Source organism: Aspergillus heteromorphus, assembly GCF_003184545.1.
Source record: "Aspergillus heteromorphus CBS 117.55 chromosome Unknown BO70scaffold_6, whole genome shotgun sequence".
Classification (NCBI taxonomy): domain Eukaryota; kingdom Fungi; phylum Ascomycota; class Eurotiomycetes; order Eurotiales; family Aspergillaceae; genus Aspergillus; species Aspergillus heteromorphus.
This window is the reverse complement of record NW_020290411.1, coordinates 455,787-476,936: the sequence shown is the minus strand read 5'-3', so window position 1 is coordinate 476,936 and position 21,150 is coordinate 455,787. Positions and strand designations below refer to the sequence as shown.

Sequence of the window (21,150 nt, the reverse complement as noted above, 5' to 3'; positions counted from 1 at the left end):
AGTGGCCCGTGGCGTTCTCAGTCGGTAGACACGTTCTGCGCATCTCGAACATGTATTTGAATCATCCATCAACAAGCCAGAATATGCTGACCATCTCATGCCATCGGGTTGGTTGCCGTGGGGAAATCGGAGCACCCCCGAAGCGTTCCTCGCGATCGGGAAGATCTCCGCCCGAACCCCGCTGACGTCAGCATAGAACCGCACCGCCACATTTCACCAGCCTGCGCCTGTGTGGCTGCACCGGCTTCGTCACTTTGTCGCGGTGGCAGCTTCGTTTTCTCGCATCGCGTCAGCACTCCTCCTCTCGTGGCAATGCTGAGTACTGACAATCATGTCGACTCCACAATGGGCTGGTCATAGTACGGCGTGTTTGTCTTTCAGGACGGGTAGGTTCCGTGGGTTCTCGCAGTATATACTGCGGGAAGAGCAGCGGTATGCGAGAGCGTCACGGTTGTTCACTACTAGATCCAGCACAGGACTGGAGCAGACTAAAAGCTAATGCTATTATTTTTATAGTGGAAGATCCTCATCGTCGGACATCAAGTGTGGTATCTACGTTCTACAGGTCAATCTTCGGATTACTTTCACCGCATATGCTGTATCACCCGAAGAACCAAGGCATTCTTTGGACTAGTTTTGAAGATGGGCTGGAATACAATGGTTGATGATGATGATGGGGACAAATGGCGTGATGTTGGAGCTTACGCGGGATAGTTAGAGCGCTGCGTATGTGCTCATTTCGTGTCTTCTTTGACCACCCATATCCAAGCATCATAGGTTCCGTTGAGCGAACCGAGTATTCGTCAGAATAACGGCCGCCAATGCACCATCCTATCTCTAACTCAACAGCTAATCTTCTCCAAATCAAGTTACATGTCTACAACTTGTTCTTCCTTGCCTGCTTCCCAGCCTTTATGGTCACCGGAGGCTTCACAACCCGAAACCACTCCTTATGCAGCACCATATGATCACGCTTTGACATCGGTCGCCTCTTGTCATTCCATTCTTTCTCTGCGTCCCGAAACCTCTTCATTTCCTGCTGAAGCCAAAGCGCACACTGTTCCGCCGTTTGCCTTACGCCTTCAAACGGGAAGAAATGGCTCAGATGGGGAAATGTCACTTCCTTGACCTTCTCCTCCATGATGCCGCCACTCCCTCCCACACCTGTACCGCAAATCTTGATCGCTGCGCGAAGCTCATCAATATTGAAGATGGTTTTACCTCCAATCAGAAACAGTGCTGATGGTCGGAGCGTCGCAACGCGATTAAACGTGCTTCGTGGCTCGGGACGGTAGAGCGGGATGGATGCCGCGAAAGGGTCGAGGTCTGCATGTGTTGTTTGATTAATTTTAATCCGGCCATCTGGCTGTCGCGAGGAGAAATTCTCTCGCATGAGTGCGATGGTGTCTTGATGCTTGGTGGTGGTGAGAGTTACTGGGGGGTTAGTTGGGTCTGCGTCCTTGATTTTGGTTATGTCGGGGTAGAGGGGTGTCGGGAGGTCACGGAAGCCATGTCGGATCATCAGGTCGGTACAACGAGGATCCCAGTCCGGGAAAAAGCGTTTTTGGGATGCTGCGGCGGCTGCACGGTTAGGCCAGATGTCGTTGCGCCAGACAGCTGCGTTGATATAAGTCGGAGGATCGGTGCCAAAACCCATCTTGGGAGGGTTCAGTTGAATGCCTGGGTCGAGAAGAATGAGAGTGGTAAAGAGGCGGGGGTGGAGATAGGCGAGGTTGGTCCTGGCATCGTTAGGTGAGTTGTCAATTGGATACATATGGGTTGAGCTGTTTACATGATTGTGCCGCCGAAGCTGTGGCCTATACCGACGAATGGCCGCGGCATCTGATCGCGGAAGTGGTTGATCATCGAGAGGAGATCGCGCGAATGATCCATCCATGAGTCTGGAAGAGTCAATGGTGGAAAACCGCGACAGTGGACTGCGACTCACAGTCCATACTGAGCTTGTCCTCATTCAAGACACCACTCATACCCATGCCGACGGCATCAGTGATCCAGATACCGCGAATATGGAAACCATACTGCTTGGATAGTTCCCATAGCTCGTCCCACAGAGGTTCATAGAGCTCCTGGAAAGTGTTACTTGGTGAAAATATGCAACTTCGGATCTCATACCTTAGGAAATCCTATTGCGTGAGCTGCGATGAAGGTGATTGCGTCGGACGGCACAGGATCGAGTTGATCCTTGGGGCTATATTGCTTAACATGGAGATGCAGCACCTCCTCCTGGTGACCAGCGGTGCTTCCTGGGTATTCTCGGATATGGCAACCGGGAACAACATGTTCACTGATCTCGAACCTGTCTGTGGACATGGCGTAGCAAGTAGGCGATGTTCGATGATGATCGTCGGCCGCTGGCAGGTATGGTGGGACAGGCAGAACAGGCAGGGATAGTAAACAAGGATAGGATGGGATCAACAGATATCGTTACACAGATAGCGTGAGCTTCAGCTGAACTAGCTGCGCCTCTGAGAGCATCCCCGTCAATCAAATCCCGAATTAGCACCTGTCAGGCTGCACTTATCGGGCACGGGGCGCCTGCATAAGCGGTGATGTCCGAGGCCTAGATAGGCCCGCCACTCTGGTCATGGCGAATCAACATTCGGGTTTCCGTCGCCTCTTCTACCTACATTTATCACAAAGATGGACCTTTTGGTCAGGACAAACAACACAGGCCGCAGAAGACAAGGTTGGAGGCTACCATGGACAAGACTCCCACTGGAACTTGGTTGCAATTTTAGGACATCACTTATCAAAAAATTACATCCGGGGACTAACCGGAAAGAGTGTTGGTATTCTCTGCAGATGCTGTGTTTGAGAAACCACTAGCGAGAACCTCGAAATCATTAATAGACGGAGACCTTTCCTTCTCTGCCACTGACCGTTTCTCTCGATATTTCTTCTGGATTGTTAAAGTTTCTAACAAACGCCATGGATACGCTAACTCATATCATCGACCCGGAGGGCGAGTTGATCATCATACTGCAATGTCCAGCCTGTCCATTTGCAGCCCGAGATGAAGAAAACGCTGATTTGAAATTTGCACAATCGACGCCAATTGCTGCTGCTGAAAGCAAGAACCCGGTATCAAACCTCCGAGGATTACCCATTCCAGAGTCCATAATGAGCAAGGCCCTACCCATGACACTCAATATATATATCGCAGCTTATTAATGCTATTCTAGGCGCTGTCAACAAAGATAGGGCTGAGAGTATCTCAGAGCTCATCTCAACGCTGTACAACGCACAGGAGACTTTGCTATATTGCGAGCAGACCTGCACCTTCAAGTGTCAGTCAATGATGTACAGGGACCTAAGAAGGCAAATACAAGTCAGCGGCTTAGTTTCTACGACTCCGTTCATTGGGTTGAGCTACAATGGCTTGGTGATGGCGGTACGCGATCTCAGGTTCCTGTAGCAAAACCGGTATATTCAGTCTTATTCCTGGAACAGATGTCTGGACTGGCTTGTTTATGATCCTAGAACTCTGCAGCTTATTTGCCTACTGGGGCGGATCCGACCACATCGCCAGACTTTCCGGGGTTGAGTCTGAGTGGCTTTTGACATTTAGTCGTCGTGCCTTTTCTCATCCTGCCACGGGTTGGCTTGGCTTCTATACTTGTATCTGGTGTGCCATGTTCGGATCTGCAGCATGTAGCCATCATATGGTAAATTAATCAATAATTTCTTTAGTCTCAATATTCTGTTCGATGGCCGATTGAAGGGAAGTCCGTATTCTCCCTGACTGGCGGAATGATTCAAACTTGTCATGACCGCCACGCTATTGTATGGACCTCAAAATGAGAAATGCCTTTTTGAAGGTGCCTAGGCTGAAGGAATAGGGATACATGTACTCCAGTAGGGAGGTAGGAGCCTTCATCTGGATCAGGTGATCCTGCCGCGTTTCTTCGCCTTCGTCCCCCTCCCCTCTTCTTCTTCTTCTTCTTCTTCTTCTTCTTCTTCCCACACACTCTACAGTCGGCGCTAGATCGTCCCCATACCATCAAATCAAGTTGATTTTCTTGATTATAAGAAGCTACTAGGATCTCAATTCAAGTCATAGTCATTCCTGTGACTTCCCCTTATGGAGCTTGTGAGATGCATCGTCTCCGACGACGTAGTGTCAGAGGAACATGCAGCTGTCAAACAAAACCACAAATCTGCCCAGACACCCAGACAGAGTGAGATTTGCTGCCATTAACACATATCTGCTACTGAGGCATCATGAAAGATTCGTCTGAAACACTACAATGGCGAAAATGAATTGAGGAGACTTTAACTGACTCGACTCATCAAATGGCAGGGCAAACCTTCCCCCTCTGACCATCCCGGAGCAACATTCCCAACCAAATACCCCACTGAAACAGCCACTATCGTCAAGCATAGCAGGAGCTCGTCGAAAATGGGCCCAGAATCGCAGACGTTCCATGAGGGACTGGCCAAACGAGTATCGACCCAGTTCCTTAATTCCAGTACTATACAGCGAGCACGGAAATGCAATCTGCAGGCGTCCAAATCGAGGTAGTTAATGCGAAGCTTTGAATACAGTGATTGACCAGTCTGGCTGTGATCCGGTTTTAGTCGATGATATCCAGCGGGGTTTTTGGGTTGGGATGCGACCCTACCCCACTTTGCCCCCTCACCAGCGAGCTCAACCAGCATGCAAAGGGTGTTTCACAAAGGCTTGATGTAGAGGAAACGCCACCCCCGCTTCGTCTGGCCTCGGGGGATATCTGGCATTCTCCGATTACTACTCCGTCATTGGTGCTACAAGTACATCCCCCGGCGGATCGGACCGTCCGCTGGTGGGTTCCCGGATGACGACAAGCAATATATACCCACTATACATGCACTGTCCCTACAGGGGTGATTCACCGAGCTTCGCAAGGCCAAATCATCGCAAAACACGAAGCTACCAGGATGTTGGCCCAGACTCCGGCTACTATATCTGCACTCCACCTGGCTGTCGATCTCGCGGGCAACAGCAGGATTCAAACCTGTTTAATTCCATATTCGAATGGTTCCACCTCTAGGTTTCATACCCTTTGGTGTTTGTATTGAAATGGACCCCATTATGAACGCATATATCGCATTGCGTAACCAATCATTCATTTGTGTCTGCTCCCATGATATCGCCCGGTGTCTCACGGGGAACATGCACACCTAGGAATAGCTGAGCAGTCAGAGTTCGAAGAAAATGTCGTCATTCAAGTCTATCGTCAAGGCTGATCGTCCAATGACCCCGTGTGGAAGTCTTGCTACATCTACTCCGCAGATGGTATGATGGCAATTGCATAGATTAAAGATACAACTTGAGTAATGACCAATTGCATTCGGGGCATAATCCCTCAAGCTCATCCACCGAGGGGAAGAAGCATGCAGCCAGGTGAAACCGCAGCTCTAGGTGCTGCCAATTATTATCCTCGGCTGGGGCACGCAGCATCGTGCTATGTCATCCAAAAAAAAGCAGACCTGATTCTTCCTTCTATAAAGCTGTCGTCCCACCACTGCGTGAGCATGGTATGCTTTCTAATTCACCGAGTATCACTGTAAGACATTATTCCATATAACCAAGCATCTTTACCGCCATGGCCTCTCTCCTCAAAAGTATGGCCACAGGAACAACCACTGCTGCTCAGGATGCTACCACCGCTGCCAAAAACACCACTACTGCTGTCGCCGATGACACCACCGGTGTTGTTACGGACATCTTGAAAAAGTTTGATGACCTCATAATTAGTTAGTACCCAGTTCGTCTGGACAACAGAAGGTTTTGCTAACTATTACAGGCTTTGCCAATGATACACAAGAGGTCTTGCACGTTTACACTTTCGACCATCGTACCAGACGCATCAAAGAGACAGCTATTATTCCGTTCAAGAATGTGGATGCAACCAAGATACTGCTCTCGGATGTTCGTGAACTGCTGCTCAGTGAAAAGGCTGTAGAACCCAGACTGTACGTGACTCTACTAAACATGGATGGACACTTCTGAGCTTTGATATAGACTGTGGAGTGAAATATGCAACCAGCGAGGCGCCAAGGTTCAGGATACGATTTCCTTCCAGGCTTACCTTGACATTCTGAACGAGAAGGTGAGTAGCCCGCTTTCTGTTCTAATACAATACTAACCTTTCTAGTCGAGCGAGGTTGGGGTAAGATCGATAGTCCAGGACTTGTAATATTGCAAGAATACTTACAATTGGCCAGGAAACCACGGAGGACAACGCCGATACCTATCGAGTCTACCTCTTATCAGAGGAAATTGCGGACAACAGCTATATTCGCAGTTTTCTAGATAGAGGTGCCAAAGCTACTATTGATGTGAGTATGCGAATTATCTCAAAGATCTACTTTCTAACCACGAGAGGTTTCGTGCGTGTAGCAGAAGCTTGCGCAGCAACCTGTTGCTGCTGCCCAGCCGAAGGTTCCCGAAGTGCCCACCAGCTTTAGCCACAATATATTTCTCAATCCTACCACGACATTTAGCATTATGTATGTGTTGCTGATACCAAGACATATCATTTGCCCATACTGATTACCAAAAAGCCATGCGGCGGACATGTCGGAGAAGCATTGGAGCGTGGTCATTCGCAATAACTCGCTTCTAAATGCCCACCAGGTGATTGATGCTGGCGGTAGGGTAGGAAAGATTGTGGAGCGTTCAATGCACACAAGTATGTTGTCCAACCTTGCGTTCGTGTTCCGTGTTGACCCTGATCACAGCCTTTCGTCTCAAACCACGGCTTTTCCTAAACTACCAGATCTCTGCCAGTGCCGCCTCGGACTCCATCGCGAAGCAAAAGGTAATCCACTACCCACAGGTACCGAACATCTTTGAGTTCTAACATGCAATAACTAGCAAATGCTGAGAATTCCCCGCTTCCGCATTGAAGACGACTCCTACATCGAACAATTCCAGACTAGCAAGTCGGTCTCACGGGCAATTGCGCAGAGCTCCCTGTCGGAGACGTCGGCAGAAGCGGCAGTGTAAGTCCTGGTATCAAAATCAGACTGTCCATGACTGATAGGAGGTATAGGAGTGGGGGTGCCTTCGGTTTTAGTGCCAGTGCATCAGCAAGCTACAGCGATGAGAAATCCTCCACGACAGCATCAAGCTCGAGCAGTGATACTCAGGTCATGACAATTACTTACAACGTAGGATTGGCACCAATCAACACGTGAGAAGCTACCGCTAACTTTCTGGCAGTTCCCGCGAGTGGTGATCGATTTTGACCATCACAGTCTGGAGCTCACCGAGGAGTGCAAGGCAGACCTTCTTTCTATAGACTCGGCTGCGGGCATTAATAGCTTTAAGGAAAAATACGGTAAGGCCTGTCTTGTACCTTGACTTTTCTGTGGCTGCGGGAAACTCTAACATGAGATAAGGTCGCTTCTTTGTTACTCGCATCGAGCTGGGCGGAAGGCTTCACGCATCGGAAGAGACTACTGCGACCACCGAGACCGAAAAGGCAGAGCAAGCCCGGTCGCAGAAAGCCGCGGCAGCTCTATCCTTCTCTTCCCCGTATGTGCAAGCATCAGCAAAGATGAGCCACGGTGAGGCATCATCCTCCAACTCGGATAAGTCAAGCAGCTCATCGAGCCACTCGATGTGCTGGGAAGCGAAGGGCGGTGATACACTGCAATGCAATGAGTGCGTTCTACCCTGCTAATATTACCCCAACCAGACCACAATTTTGCTGACGGTTGCTTCCATTATAGCCCCACTGCATGGGCCTACACAGTTGGATCGTTCTACAACTGGCGACCAGTTAAGGTACGCTATAATCCATCCGTCAGTAATATTCCATTCACTGACTTGCCCCAGCAATCGAGGGTCCTCTCCCTGGAGGACGTGATTTCAACCATTCCCGGTCACCAAGACACAAAGGAAAACTGGGCGAATATCCTCAAGACCAACACGAAGACCGAACCCGCGAACACGAAGACCGAGATCGGCTTCTCTATCGAAACCGCCGCCCAGGGCAAAAGCCTAACCGTGGCATCTAGTGATGAGGGTGGATTTCGTAAGAGCTCCACGTCCCCATTCAAGGTGGTGAAAGACTGACGTCTTCTAGTTGGAACTGTATTTAAACAGGCCGAGGAAGTTCCCATCAGCGACCAACGCGCGATTTACCTCAAAAGGCTTTCCCAAGCTACCTCGGGCGGCACTCCTCTTGTTTATGGCCCGCTAGGCAGCTCAGCCAGTCAGAAGTTCTTCATCGAAGTGGACAACAAGGACGGTGAAAAGGCAACAGTATGAAACAATCCCACAAGCACACGCACAGAAACTGACTTTGGCCCAGATCAAATACAACCAACCGTACCGTATCTACAGCAAGACCGGCGACAAAGATAGTGACCGCAAATGGCTCGGCTCCACCCCGACTCTCGAGGGATACGTGGATACCTCCCTCATCTGGGCCGGCAGCGAGGAAAACGCCACCAAGTTCCAATTCGTCTATCCGTTTATGGGCGGGAACTCTCTTGACATCGAGGACAGCGCCCCCATCAGCATCTCCATGTATAACCAGGAGGATGAGCATATTGGCTTGGCCATGGCGGTTCCAAGTGAAGGGCTTAAATCCGCCAAGGCGGTCGGGGTGGCCCAAAACTCTTACCGCTCTCTGAGGGATACGCTCTTCAAATTCACCTATGTTTAGGTTAGGCAGCTTGCGGAAGTGGTCTATCTATCTACTTGCTTGCTACTGGTTGATGATGATTGATGGTGGCTTGTTTCCGGATCGTAAATCCGGTATCATATCTCGAGAATGGATCTTTGTTTTTGTTTTGTTTTGTTTCGTCCTTGAATTGAATGAGACTTGACTCCATAGACTGACTGGCCAATCATATCATTCAATATTCTGTTGGACAAAAGGGCTTAGCCCCTCTAACTAGAAACGTGTCTCGACCCTGATCTATCTAGCTGGGAATGTCCCATCTGTGGTATTTATAGGGTCATATGATCAGGAGATATCCTGTGTTCAAGCAACATCCATCCCCATATCCTTGAAATATAGCCTGATTATATGGTATGTTATTTTGATTTTTGTCTGTGTCTATTCAAATTAGTTGAATTACTGAGACTAGAGCTGGTACTTATCTGTCTGTCTGCCTGTCTGCCTGTCTGCGTGCCTCGCTGCCTCACTTGCCCGGCCCAAAAACCGAGCATGAAGGGGGAAGAATATTTACTGGCCCAAGTCATCCACATCCACCACAATATAAAAATTAAATGTATACAATTAGATGGATAAAGCATGTAGACAGATAACACTTAGATGCCACTTCCTTTATTCTCAACACCATCTAGAGATAGACTCGATTCTAGTTCCTGATGCATAGAGAGAAGAGATCTTTCACAACGCTAATAGACAAACAATCAACCAACCCAACCCAACCCAACCTAACCTAACTCGGCCACTTCTCGACCAACCACCCCGACCCCTACATTCTCTCTCATTCTATCATTCCCTTACACAACTGAGAATCCACTCCAACCTTCCCCTAATCTCCGGGAACCGCCACCGCTTCCTCGCATCTGGCTCTAACATACCCCGGATACACGTCCTCAACACCTCTGCGACAAATATCCCATCCCCTTCTCCGTCCAACACTACGCACCCCATATCGATCTTCCGGTCGAAGTCCTCCGGGAAGCACGGGCCCGGGATACCCGGTGATCCGCGCGTCAACCCGGTTAACACCATCTGGCGCTCCATTTTTGTGTTAAGCGGGTAGAGGAGCTCGAAGAGAATGACGCCTAGGGCGTAGATGTCGAGGGTTTCGTCGATGGAGTAGATGATTGCATCTGTGGGGGTTTTGGTGGTACTGGCGGTGGAGGGTGAGGTGAAAGGGGGACGGTAGAATTCCGTGCCCACGACGTGGGTTATCTTTTTCCCTTGGGTGGAGGCGGGTTCTGGGGGACAGTCGCTGATGTGCGAGATATCGGCTACGAGGCCGAAGTCGCCGATCCGGGGGTGGGTGTATCGGGGGGTTGGGCCGTGGGTGCTGTGGCAGGGTGGACAGGTGGAGTGGGGAGGGGACCGGGATTTGGTGTCATGGGAGGGGGTGGAGAGGAAGATGTTCGCCGGTTTGAGGTCGCGGTGGATGATTCCTTTCGTGTGCAGGTAGTCAACTCCGGAGAGGATGTCGAGGAGGAGGTTTAGGGAGGGGATGAGGTGGTAGCAGTGTCGTCGGGGGAGGGAGGTGTTGTTGTTGTTGTGCTCGTGGCGGGGTGTGGGGATGCTGGGTTGGGGGTTTAGGTATGAGTTGAGGGAGATCGGGTGCAGGGACATTTGGATGTGGAGGATCACGGCGGGAAGTTGCGTGCCGGGGCGGTAGCGACGCTGGATTTGGAGTTTGGATGGCGCCTCGCTCATCCCGTCGGTGAAGATGTCGTCGTCGTTGTCGTCGGTTTCGTCCCATGTTGAGAGGGGATCGTGCGAACGAGGGCTGAAGTTGCGGGGGATGGATTCCACTTCGTCGTCTTCTGTGCTGTGGGCGGAGGGGTGGGGGTTGGATGGTTCCGATTCGTGGTCGGAAGACGAGATTTGGTGGTGGGATGATGAGCGTTCAGATTGTTCAGAGTGTTCGAAAACAACACCGAAGCTTTGGTTGTCTGTCATTCCATGACTAGAGAAACTGCTTTGGGTCGGCTCGAGCTCCAGGTCGACGGAGGCCTGGGGGATGGGTTGTGGTGGAGGGTAGCTGGACGGATGTGCCTGTTCCACCCAGGCGCCGTAATATCGAACGACGTGTGTATGTTCAAGACGAGCGAGTGTTCGGATCTCCTTCATGATGGTTTCGAGCTGGTTCTGGTTTCCACACTGTAGCTGCTGCAGGCGTCGTTGGCTCAGAGGGATTTTCTTGATGGCGTAGCTTTGTCCGTCGATATGGTTCTTCACATGGTATACCTCTCCGAATGAACCACGGCCGAGGACTTTCACTTCCGAGAACTCCATGGCATAGCGAGATAGGTGGCCGTTTGGAGGCGGCGGGGTTGGCTGGAACAGAGGATAGCTGACGGGGGAGCTCCCAGGAAGATGCAACGGCCGATTGAGCAGAGAGCGCATGTCCAGCTGGATGTTTTCCAACGGATTGGCGCCGTCGTTGCCAATTAGTCGCTGCTTACCGTCTGCCATCCCGAAGCCCTGGCGAATTGACGGAAGCATATCAGTATGTGCCGTATTTGGTCGGAGCTGCAGCGCCTGGGATGTGTCTGTAGCACCCGCTGCAATAGACGGCGTTGCCCCATTGACATCGTCAAGCTGGAGTCCAGCCATACCGAGCCTATCGAGATTATCCCGATAATACTGCCTCGTTGCCCCATACTCATCCCTCTCAATGCCCCGAGACAGGACTCCATGCGAAGAAAGAAACTGCGATTTATGTATGTACATCTGTTTTCCAAGGTATTTCACCTCGGGCGAGTCCCGCGTGAACCGCTGATGGGACCCCTTCTGTGCATTGAGAATATCCGCCGCCCGGGTAAGGCAGAAGAACTCCAGGAGGGAAGCCGTCATCATGTTGGCATGGCCTTCGGTGTCGACATCCAGCAAACCCTTGTTCGGTTCGGCATCATCGGGATTTTCGGAATCCTTCCCCGCGGGTAATAAGGGGGCGCCATTCCCCTTTGTCTGGGGGTGTTCGTGTTCGTGTTCGTGTTCCGCAGCAACATCGTCCTCCCACTCATCCGAGCTGGACTGCGAGTCGGACGACGATTGCTCGTTAGGGGACCTGAACATGGACATATCGGAAACGTGCAATATCAACAGAGAATCGGGCGGAGATAGGGATCGGAGTTAAGGCCACACCAAAGCCAAGCAGAACGGGTATAGTCTGTCCATCTAGTGAAGTGGGCGTGGGCAGCGCGGCGCTATAGTTATATTCCCTGCGTATGTATATACATCCAAACGGTGCGCTGGACTATAGGGCTGGCTTCATTGCGCGGGCAGAGATGGAAACCCCTGGCGTTGGATGTGGGAGGAAGATGCCACGGGTTCTATTGAATTCGGTTCGGGAATAGCTCCAGGTGCCTTTGCCTTCCATCAGATTCCAAGCCAAGAGGTCATTCAAAGGACGTGCGTCGGGGAGTGGAGCTACCACCTTGGTCAAGTTGGGTACTCGGAGCAGACCACTGAGGTGACACCGAGGGGCTTGGATGCAGGAGAAAAGTGAAGTTGTGATTTTGCCGCGTTGGCGGAGAGAAGAATGGAGATGCCCGTTGGTGGTGAGTCACCTGCCCGGCCTGCTTCTTGCCTCAGGCAGTGATCAGGCATCATTATCTCGCCCCGTCGGGATGCGTGCAGCATCACCCCTACACAAGTATATACGTTGACAGCCTACAATGAGCGGTCTAAAACGACATGGGTGAAATTATCCCACTAGAGAAAATTCCATTCTATCTCTAGCCCGCTGTGTTACACGTCGAGGCCAGGAATGTCTCAACATGCAATTACCCGGTTAATTATCTAAAAGTAGGGAAACTGTCTGAGGAACAGAAAGATGATTGAAATAAGATCTTTCGGGACCCTATCTGCAGGAGCAATCGGAGGAGTACGAATACTAGTAAGTATATATGTCAGATGGGGGGGGGGGGGGGGTTGTGAGAAATATGTCTCCAGCATTTTCCCGAGCTGCCCTGATTCGGTTAATTACAAGTACTATGCCATGACAAGACGTTCCTCCGATGAGACAGTTCCCTGCAATTGACCACTGTCGCGAACGAAGATAGACTGTTTGCCATCAGTAGTAGGAAATTGGGAGAAAAATGAAACATGAGGAAGAGTAATGAACCTCGAGAGATAACCAACTCAAGGCTAACAGTCAGGTTTCTCGCGATGCGGAGAACGCGGATCTTGACGTCAGAGTCCCTGGCGCATTCTAGATCCGATCCGATCTGATCGATCTGCCCAGATCGCATCGAGACCCCCAGCCTCCTCAACGTCGTCAAATCGTTGAAAATTTGTCGCGGCATGTTTCCTAGAAGCTTGCGTGTTAGATCCTTCAATAATATCTACCCAATTCTTGATTACAAGCGAACGACCCGCCCCAGCTCCATACTGACTGTTCGCATCATGCCGCCCCAGAAGCGCAAGTCATCGAACAGCTCTGCTGCCAATGGAGGCTCCTCGCACGCGAGCAAACGCGGCAAGCCCGACCTGTCGCGTCCCCATCCCAACGCGAAAGAGACTGAGGAGTTTGGAATCGTCCTTCGGGATTTTTACCCTCCTGAGATGTGCAATGAGCGCTGCGAGGCTTACAACAATGGAATGCTAGAACGACCGATCGAAACCCTGCAGAAGGCCTACGAAGACACCGTGGAGGAGCGTCAGGCCATCGATGCCAATGCGGCGGTTGTGCACTGGTTCAAATCCGACCTCCGGCTGCATGATAACCGGGGATTGCAGATGGCGTACCAAGTTGCGCGCGACAACAAAATTCCACTGATTTGTTTGTACATTCAGTCCCCGGAAGACCTTACAGCCCACCTGACTAGTCCGGCTCGCGTCGACATGACCTTGCGTACGTTGGGTCAGCTGCAACGGGACCTAGGCGAGTTGGATATCCCGTTGTACATGGAGACGCAGGAGAAACGCAAGGCGATCCCTCAACGTATTGTCGAGCTTTGTCAGGAGTGGGGTGCGAACCACCTGTTTGCCAATCTCGAGTACGAGGTGGATGAGCTGCGTCGGGAGGCAGCGTTGGTGCGACTATGCGCGCAGAACCGCATCAAATTCGAAGCCGCCCATGATACATGCATCGTCACGCCGGGGAAGCTTTCTAGTCAGCAGGGGAAACAATATGCGGTATACAGCCCATGGTTCCGCTCGTGGTGTGCATTCCTCAAGGAAAATCCCGAGTACCTCGACGTGGCCGATGAGCCAGGCTCCAATCCCAGCAATGCCCGCAAGCATTTCAAGAAGCTCTTCGACTGCCAAGTACCTGTCGCACCGAAGAATAAACAGCTCTCGGAGGAGGAGAAGACACATTTGCGTAAATTGTACCCCGAGGGCGAGCATGAGGCATTGAAGCGACTAGAGGCGTTTTTGGAGGAAAAGGCGAAAAAGTATGACGACTTGCGGAACAGCGTGGCAGGAGAAACCACATCCGTGCTGAGCCCCTACTTTGCTTCTGGTGCCCTGAGTGCACGAACCGCAGTTGTCCAAGCCCAGAAGGCGAACAAGGGCCAACTAGATCGCAACCAACCCGGTTACCAGTCATGGATCAGCGAGGTGGCCTGGCGGGATTTCTACAAGCACGTCCTCGTGAATTGGCCTTTTATCTGGTTTGTCTCACGCTTACTCCACATGCTGTTTCATCTGCTAACATCGCCAGCATGAACAAATGCTTCAAGCCTGAGTTTACAGATCTGGAATGGGAGTATGACCAGAACCTGTTCGATGCCTGGAGCCAGGGCAAGACCGGCTTCCCGATAGTGGATGCGGCCATGCGGCAGCTGAAGGAGGCAGCGTGGATGCATAACCGCACGCGCATGGTGGTGTCGTCGTTCCTGGCGAAGGACCTGCTGATCGACTGGCGCCGCGGAGAACGGTACTTCATGGAGCACCTGATCGACGGCGACTTCGCCTCCAACCACGGGGGGTGGGGATTTGGATCCAGCACCGGGGTCGATCCACAGCCATATTTCCGTATCTTCAACCCACAGCGCCAGAGTGAGCGGTTTGACCCGGATGGGGAATACATCCGACGCTGGGTGCCAGAGCTGCGTGACGTGGAGGGCGCGGCGATCCATGATCCATACGGCCGGGAGGGGGAGGCGAGCAAGATCGCGGAGAAGAATGGCTATCCGCGACCCATTGTGGTCCATGCAAAGAGTCGGGATCGTGCGCTCGAGCGGTATAAGAAGGCCAGTGGACACTAGGATGCTGCAGATGGGTTATGAATACTACCATGAATGTCCACGACGCGATAATGCTTGTTTTTTGGGGGATGTTCTCATCTCTTTCACGTAGAAACCGAGTCAACCGTAAAGTTGAGATGGGCTGCCATGTGGGAGATCTCACCCGTGGCTGTGCGAGCATTAGAGTTCCGGCCGACATTGTGGTGCCAAAGACTCTCTGCGACAATGTTTCACCTCTCACTTGCCGAATTGGGAGTGGGCCAGGATGATCTCTTTGTCTGGGTGAGGGGGGAGGAGGGGCTGTTCTGCAGGAACCGTTTGGCCATCAGGTCGGGGTTGGAGAGAAGCATGGTCATGGGTGAAGATGGACCCTGAGGGATCTGGCCTGACCGGCCTCAAAGCCCGACCGAATCTAGCGGGGCGCCTCCAGGTGGCTCCAGATCCCGCCGGCTTCCCCGCGCTGGATGGATGGCCTTCCTGCCTGGCCGTTGACCGTCTTGCGCTTTCCTGCGCCTGCTTCCTTCGTCCTCCCTCCTCCTTCTCGCTTCCTGCTTCCATCTCCTCTCGCACTCTTCTCCTCACAGCCCGTGCATACGATCAGTCCTCGTGGATGCATCTCCCCAGGATCTTCAATCCCCATCCCCAATCTCCTCCCCCGCCGATAACCGCCTGGTAACGATTTAGTGCCCGTCCTGTCACTTCCTTCGTCGGTGTGGCCGATTGCTGACTTTTCCTCTGCGTTTCTAGACCCCTCCCCCCCTCCTCCGCTACCCTTTCAGTCTTTCGGAAATCTTCAATGCCGGCCTGAAATGGACCCAGCTCAGTCGGGGGATGCTGAGCCCCCCAGTCTCCCAGCCCCCACAAATGATTCCGGCAACGGGGCTGCCAAACAGCGCTGGAGACGAAATCGCATCGCCTGCGATTCCTGCCACTCCCGTCGCGTGCGCTGCGACCGGGCCTTTCCATGCTCCCGCTGCCTGCGCAGTGAGATCCGCTGCGAGTTCACTCGCGAGCGTCGTAAACGAGGCCGCATTGCGCGATCCCGCCTGGTGGAGACAAACGGTGCTGCCGAGAAACCAAAGAAACAAGACCCTGTACTAGCACCAGCTGAACCAGCTACCGGTCAAAATCCCAATGGCTCCCCATCGTCGACGTTTCAGCCCCCCTCACCCGCCACAAACGAGGGGACGGTGTCTGCTCCGAGTATCGACGAGCAACGCTCGCAGGCGGGTGCAACAGTGCCTCCTCGGAGGTCAGACCGGCCGGGGGGAGATGCGACGGAGGAATGGTTGTCGGCGACACATATTTCCCCCGGTTCCTACGAACCCCTGGCGGGGATAAGCCTGGGAGAAGGTCCTTTCCCTCGCATGTTCGACATCTGGAATGGAGTGGACCTGGCTGGCTACAGTGATCCTACTTCGCAAGGGTCGAAGGCTACAGCCCTAGGCCAGACGCCAGCATCATCGGTGTCCACGTTGAAATACCCCGTGCTTCAACCACTCATGCCGTACCTCGAAACAACACTGCCCCGGAAGCTCGTGTTTGATCTCCTTGAGTTGTATTTCACGAGTGCATTCTCAACCCATATGCATCCCGTCTGTCATCATATACATTGCTACGTCCTCCGGAAAGCGTCCTTTCTCGGTCGGGATGCTCCCCGCCCTAGCAGTCCGGCACTTCTAGCCAGTATGCTGTGGGTGGCCGCGTTGGACGACCGCGCCTTTGCATTGCCGATATCTCCACCTCAGCGAAAGAAGATCTGCCAGTTCCTCTGTGCGCTCACGCTACGGCTGCTACGGCCTCTGATACATGTATCATTTAAGGAGCAGGAAGGTATGACAGCAAGCGACCCAATATATGCAGCCATGGGTCAGGAGTGTCCACCAACCACAGTGCATCACCCGTTCGAGGTCGGCGGCGATGATCGGGGCCTAGTAGGTCCCGCAGGCTCATTAGACGATGTGATCACATATATTCATGTTGCTTCAATTATCTCCTCAAGTGAGCAAAAGGCCGCCAGCATGCGATGGTTGGTTTTCCCGCCCCAGACCCGATGACCTGTAGATACTAACGACCGTTAGGTGGCATGCAGCTTTTACGCTTGCGCGGGAGCTCAAGCTGAATCAGGAGATCGAGGTGATGCCCAATGAGGAGAGTCACCCTGAAGGCTCGAGCCCGAATTTTGATTACTCGCTTGCGGGATGGAGTGGCGTTGACACGGGCCCCTTTTTCGATTACGCGAACCCTGCACGGCCAAGTCTGAATTGCGTATGCGACCGCGGCCACGAGCTGCGCAGCACCGTCACGGAGGAGCATCGCGAGGAGCGCCGTCGGACGTGGTGGCTTCTGTATATCATGGACCGTCACCTTGCGCTCTGCTACAACCGACCCCTGGCGTTACTCGACGCGGAAAGCGAGGACCTCCTCTTGCCGTTGGATGAAGGGTCGTGGCAGACTGGGAACATCCACAGCAATAGCCCCAAGCCGGACGGACCCCAATGCCCGCTATCGGGTGAGAATAACAGGCGTCGCGTGTTCCCCAATTTCGCCTGTCACGACCATTCTATCTTCGGCTTCTTTCTCCCCCTCATGACCATCACGGGGGAGTTGATTGACTTGAACCAGGCACGAAACCACCCAATGCTTGGAGCGCGTCTTAACGGGAAGGGCGCCTGGGAGATGCACGTCAGTGAGGTCCTACGGCAGTTGGAGATCTATAAAGCGAGTCTCACGACTTTTGCGGCCACTGCGTCTGATCCGGACGCCCCCCTGTCCAGTGCGTTCCCCCCCAAACCGGATCAACAGCCTGTCGAGCCCTCCCTTGCCCAGGCGTATTCGTGGCATACTCAGACGGTGGTATCTTACGCGTCCTACCTCGTACATGTGCTACATATTCTGCTGGTTGGCAAGTGGGACCCGGTGTCTTTGATTGAGGACAAGGACTTTTGGACATCGTCCCCCGCATTTGCCTCGACCATCTCCCACGCGCTGGACGCAGCGGACTCAGTGGATCATATCTTACGGTACGATCCGGATGTAAGTTTCATGCCGTATTTCTTCGGCATCCAGCTGCTGCAGGGGAGCTTTCTCCTGCTGCTGATCGTGGAGCGGCTGCAGAAGGAAGCTGGTGAGGGGATCCTGAATGCCTGCGAGGTCATGATTCGAGCGACCGAATCATGCGTCGTGACGCTTAACACGGAGTACCAGCGGAACTTCCGGCAGGTCATGCGCAGCGCGGTGGCCCAGGCGCGTGGGCGGCCTGTGAATCACAGCGAAATCCGGCATCGCCGCAAGGCCGTCCTGGCTCTCTACCGGTGGACCCGTAAGGGCACTGGGTTGGCTCTTTAGATTTAGAGTTTCCCTCAGCGCCCGTGCGACTGACTGGGGAGCTCATCTGCTGGTTGCTTGTTGCTAGTCTTGCATCATCAGAGCTTAAATCATCTCCCGCGGGGGCATTCTAGGCCATGGACGGTCGGTGCGATATGCAGGCACGTTTCTGCCCTATGTCTCGGCTGAATATCAGTTGCTCCCCATGGCCTAGCGCCATGTTCCCCATACCCATACCCTATTCTCCATTGCTTGAAGAATCCTCCTACCCGGTAGCGTATAGCTTCTTTTTGGATTGCATCCCTCCATCCCCTCTGTATATATGCATATCTACCTCCATACATACCTCTTGCTACCTCGGGGGCCTCAAGGCTCCGTAATTTTTGGACAATCTATCTTAATCGAAGAACAGCCTGCATTTTGGTGATCAATGCCATGACTCGCATCAGCTAACCGGGCTGGCCGAGTTTGCCTACCTGGCCATGCATCCCATGATGCCGTGCTCCCTGTTGCCAGGGCCAGGGTCAGGACCGGCACCAGGACCAGGACGAGGAGGGTTCCCCGGGCCCTCTCGCTTACCCCGGATTCACAGGGGGGTTGGCTGGTCGGACCGAGCCTGTGGCTCTCGGTTAAATTGGCAAACAACCGAGGCGGCGCTGCGGGGGAAAGCCGGGGCTCTTGCCATTGCGACCAACGGGCGGGCCAGGCCGATGCGGTCTGGGGATGGCGCTCGGTTAATTGCCCGGCGCAGTATGGGGTAGACCAGGGAGACACGCTGGACATGGTATCCAGACATGCACCATGCAGCCATGCAAGGTCCAGTGACACCACATGGCCTCGTGGAGATCAGATGGTTCCTCTGGAAGCATTGGGCCACCAATTCCCCGAGCCCCGTCCGACCACTTTATTGGCGTCCAGCGACTCGAAATTGCAATTTGCATTTTACCGACGCCAATGCGACTGCAGCTACCATGACGAACTTAATCATGTCTCATCTCCGCCGCTATGGGGCAATGCCTGCGGGGACAATGTTTTATAAGTGACAATCGCCGTCACGCACGCCGTGCGCCGGGCGTTCCTCTACTGTCCAAGTCTAACAGAAGAGGCTCCCTTCTATACATTCAGCTGGCGTCGAGACGCGACAAATCCCATCTACCCTGGACCGAGTGCCAGCTCTTCGAACCCATCTGCTACGGATTGAAACCACCAACGCACCCCAATTGCACTGGACAACCAAATCGGGTCAATCTCCAGCAACGCGACAAGATGCTCGACACCACCAGCCCGCTCCACGAATTCCCAAGCTGGGCGTCCATGGGCGCGTCGGAACATCCGGCGCTCAGCGCGGAGTCCGTCTCCCTGGATGAGGAACTGTACACAAGCCAGTTGGGCCTCAATGGCTTTGACTTCTCGTTCGCGCAGCTGGTCAGCCCGGCGCTATGTCCGGAATTCGACGTCGCGACTGGCGAAACAACGCCCTTGGGTCTTTACGACGCCTTGCAACCGATGGACGTGGCTGATGCCCCGTGTGCACCAGGATTCGCGGAAAAAGTCACATCGCTGTACGTCCCGTTCCTTGTGCGCACGTTTCCCCGGGGCTTGACATGTGGACTGACCAACGCCATTCCTACCTATCTAGATTCGGAGAATCCTCGTTTAACATTGCTCCCGAGCCCAAGCGGGTCTCTGGCGGCGACCTCTCGCTGCACGACCTGCTCCGGTCGACTTCGCAATTAGCCACCGAGCGCGCGCTCTACATGACCAGTCTTCCGGGGACGGGGACGGGGAGTGGGACTGGAAGCACTTCATCACACGATAGCCATCATCTTACTCATAGCCGCAGCGCAGCGGCACGACTCCGCTTCGCTCCGTCGCCCATAACTGAAGACCCCTGCAGTTCCCCCGGGACGAGTCACCAGTCATACAGCGGCAGTGAGAGCGACTGGGAACGGGAATACAGCAACACCAACTACGGCGACCCAGGCCCGTTCTACGGCCTCTCCGAGATTGGATTCTCCGACTCTATCGCCTCGCTGGATCACACGCTTGACGAAGTCATCCACCACCAGCAGCAACATCAGCCATTAGACACCCCCCTGTCCAACTCTCACCCGGAGCCGAGGCGGAAAAGCGTCGTCGGGCACATGAACCTCCCGAATTATCAGCCCCTGGACACTACCACTCTTGCTGCAGACGATGACGATGACGAGGAGGAGAACGGGCTTACCCCGCTGGAGATGCCGGATGGGAGTACCCGCTTCACGACCAACTGGCTCCCCGTCGACCCAGAGGGTGGATTCACTATCCGCGCACCGCCATCCCCGAGACCGAGAAGAGTAGTGAGGGTGAGACACAACCACAATCCTCCGACCCTGACCCATGCTTGGGGCTCCGATCACACGGACCCGTACTATTTCCCCCAGGATGCTTTCATCGCTTTGCCGACTGATTGACTGAAATGGCTCACAAGCCATGAGACTGGGAGCGAATAGCCGACTTAACTGCCCGCCTGACTGGTTAAGCGAGCGACAGCGCGATAGAAAACAAAACTGCAAATTAAAAAGAACATACGCACACGCACTACGCAGACGGAACCAGGCCACAGGCCACAACGCCGAATGCACCAAGCCACTAGCCTCACTAACAGCTACCTAAGTGCTAGTGGAGTTGGTCTGCGCGACCCCTCACTCCCCTGCTTCCTGCCTCTGCCGCAGCACACTGCGCTGCAGCCCACAGTCATCGCTCGGTTGGTCGGTCTGTCAATACCTACCTAGGTATTCATCGGTCGCTCAATCGCTCAATCGCGCGGCAGCGACGAAGGAAGCAGTAGTGCTGGTCGGTCGGAGAAGATAAACGAGCTTCCATCTTGCTGCCATCCTTCCAATCATCCCTCAGCCCACAATCCCTCACTCAATCTACCGGTCAGATCAATCAATCATACG

The 21,150-nt window shown here is 53.3% G+C and overlaps 7 protein-coding genes across 7 annotated transcripts; 5 read left to right on the top strand and 2 right to left on the bottom strand.

Annotated features, from left to right (window-relative positions):
* Window positions 1-488: 488 nt before the first annotated feature.
* Window positions 489-2,670, bottom strand: BO70DRAFT_196423 (alpha/beta hydrolase). Its single transcript, XM_025538556.1, has 4 exons — window positions 2,134-2,670; window positions 1,949-2,087; window positions 1,793-1,901; window positions 489-1,739 (listed from the first exon to the last, which is right to left on the bottom strand). Exons 1-4 carry the CDS (start codon window positions 2,329-2,331, stop codon window positions 878-880), a joined length of 1,308 nt encoding a protein of 435 aa, XP_025401428.1. The 5' UTR covers window positions 2,332-2,670; the 3' UTR covers window positions 489-877.
* A 1-nt stretch (window position 2,671) lies between these two features.
* BO70DRAFT_196657 (uncharacterized protein) lies at window positions 2,672-3,474 on the top strand. The gene is made up of 2 exons (XM_025538558.1): window positions 2,672-3,145; window positions 3,204-3,474. Exons 1-2 carry the CDS (start codon window positions 2,950-2,952, stop codon window positions 3,434-3,436), a joined length of 429 nt encoding a protein of 142 aa, XP_025401427.1. The 5' UTR covers window positions 2,672-2,949; the 3' UTR covers window positions 3,437-3,474.
* Window positions 3,475-5,606: 2,132 nt separating this feature from the next.
* Window positions 5,607-8,988, top strand: BO70DRAFT_427471 (uncharacterized protein; the record flags this gene model as incomplete). Its single annotated transcript, XM_025547884.1, has 16 exons — window positions 5,607-5,757; window positions 5,808-5,976; window positions 6,026-6,113; window positions 6,159-6,173; window positions 6,229-6,342; window positions 6,407-6,513; window positions 6,568-6,695; window positions 6,745-6,824; window positions 6,881-7,008; window positions 7,059-7,176; window positions 7,229-7,346; window positions 7,408-7,672; window positions 7,741-7,795; window positions 7,847-8,045; window positions 8,097-8,275; window positions 8,325-8,988. The coding sequence occupies 16 exons, from the start codon at window positions 5,607-5,609 to the stop codon at window positions 8,679-8,681; spliced, it is 2,271 nt and encodes a 756-aa protein (XP_025401426.1). The 3' UTR covers window positions 8,682-8,988.
* Window positions 8,989-9,374: 386 nt separating this feature from the next.
* BO70DRAFT_360155 (putative protein kinase) lies at window positions 9,375-12,189 on the bottom strand. The gene has a single exon (XM_025542713.1). The coding sequence runs from the start codon at window positions 11,766-11,768 to the stop codon at window positions 9,483-9,485; it is 2,286 nt and encodes a 761-aa protein (XP_025401425.1). The 5' UTR covers window positions 11,769-12,189; the 3' UTR covers window positions 9,375-9,482.
* Window positions 12,190-13,094: 905 nt separating this feature from the next.
* Window positions 13,095-14,948, top strand: BO70DRAFT_378157 (deoxyribodipyrimidine photo-lyase PHR1; the record flags this gene model as incomplete). The annotated part of the gene is made up of 2 exons (XM_025545249.1): window positions 13,095-14,305; window positions 14,356-14,948. 2 exons carry the CDS (start codon window positions 13,095-13,097, stop codon window positions 14,900-14,902), a joined length of 1,758 nt encoding a protein of 585 aa, XP_025401424.1. The 3' UTR covers window positions 14,903-14,948.
* A 453-nt stretch (window positions 14,949-15,401) lies between these two features.
* Window positions 15,402-18,550, top strand: BO70DRAFT_196331 (uncharacterized protein). The gene is made up of 3 exons (XM_025538555.1): window positions 15,402-15,553; window positions 15,629-16,910; window positions 16,963-18,550. The coding sequence occupies exons 2-3, from the start codon at window positions 15,691-15,693 to the stop codon at window positions 18,227-18,229; spliced, it is 2,487 nt and encodes an 828-aa protein (XP_025401423.1). The 5' UTR covers window positions 15,402-15,553; window positions 15,629-15,690; the 3' UTR covers window positions 18,230-18,550.
* Window positions 18,551-19,474: 924 nt separating this feature from the next.
* On the top strand, window positions 19,475-20,661 carry BO70DRAFT_287762 (uncharacterized protein; the record flags this gene model as incomplete). Its single annotated transcript, XM_025539252.1, has 2 exons — window positions 19,475-19,770; window positions 19,848-20,661. The coding sequence occupies 2 exons, from the start codon at window positions 19,475-19,477 to the stop codon at window positions 20,659-20,661; spliced, it is 1,110 nt and encodes a 369-aa protein (XP_025401422.1).
* Window positions 20,662-21,150: the final 489 nt, after the last annotated feature.

What these genes read in the sequence shown, in the direction of transcription:
- BO70DRAFT_196423 (XM_025538556.1), bottom strand. Translation starts at nt 2,331, where the DNA reads ATGTCCACAGACAGGTTCGAGATCAGTGAACATGTTGTTCCCGGTTGC. An exon ending in ACGCAATAGGATTTCCTAAG is followed by an intron (nt 2,088 to 2,133) that starts GTATGAGATCCG and finishes AACACTTTCCAG; the next exon opens with GAGCTCTATGAACCTCTGTG. An exon ending in GGACAAGCTCAGTATGGACT is followed by an intron (nt 1,902 to 1,948) that starts GTGAGTCGCAGT and finishes TGACTCTTCCAG; the next exon opens with ACTCATGGATGGATCATTCG.
- BO70DRAFT_196657 (XM_025538558.1), top strand. Translation starts at nt 2,950, where the DNA reads ATGGATACGCTAACTCATATCATCGACCCGGAGGGCGAGTTGATCATC. An exon ending in CATTCCAGAGTCCATAATGA is followed by an intron (nt 3,146 to 3,203) that starts GCAAGGCCCTAC and finishes ATGCTATTCTAG; the next exon opens with GCGCTGTCAACAAAGATAGG.
- BO70DRAFT_360155 (XM_025542713.1), bottom strand. Translation starts at nt 11,768, where the DNA reads ATGTCCATGTTCAGGTCCCCTAACGAGCAATCGTCGTCCGACTCGCAG.
- BO70DRAFT_196331 (XM_025538555.1), top strand. Translation starts at nt 15,691, where the DNA reads ATGGACCCAGCTCAGTCGGGGGATGCTGAGCCCCCCAGTCTCCCAGCC. An exon ending in AAGGCCGCCAGCATGCGATG is followed by an intron (nt 16,911 to 16,962) that starts GTTGGTTTTCCC and finishes AACGACCGTTAG; the next exon opens with GTGGCATGCAGCTTTTACGC.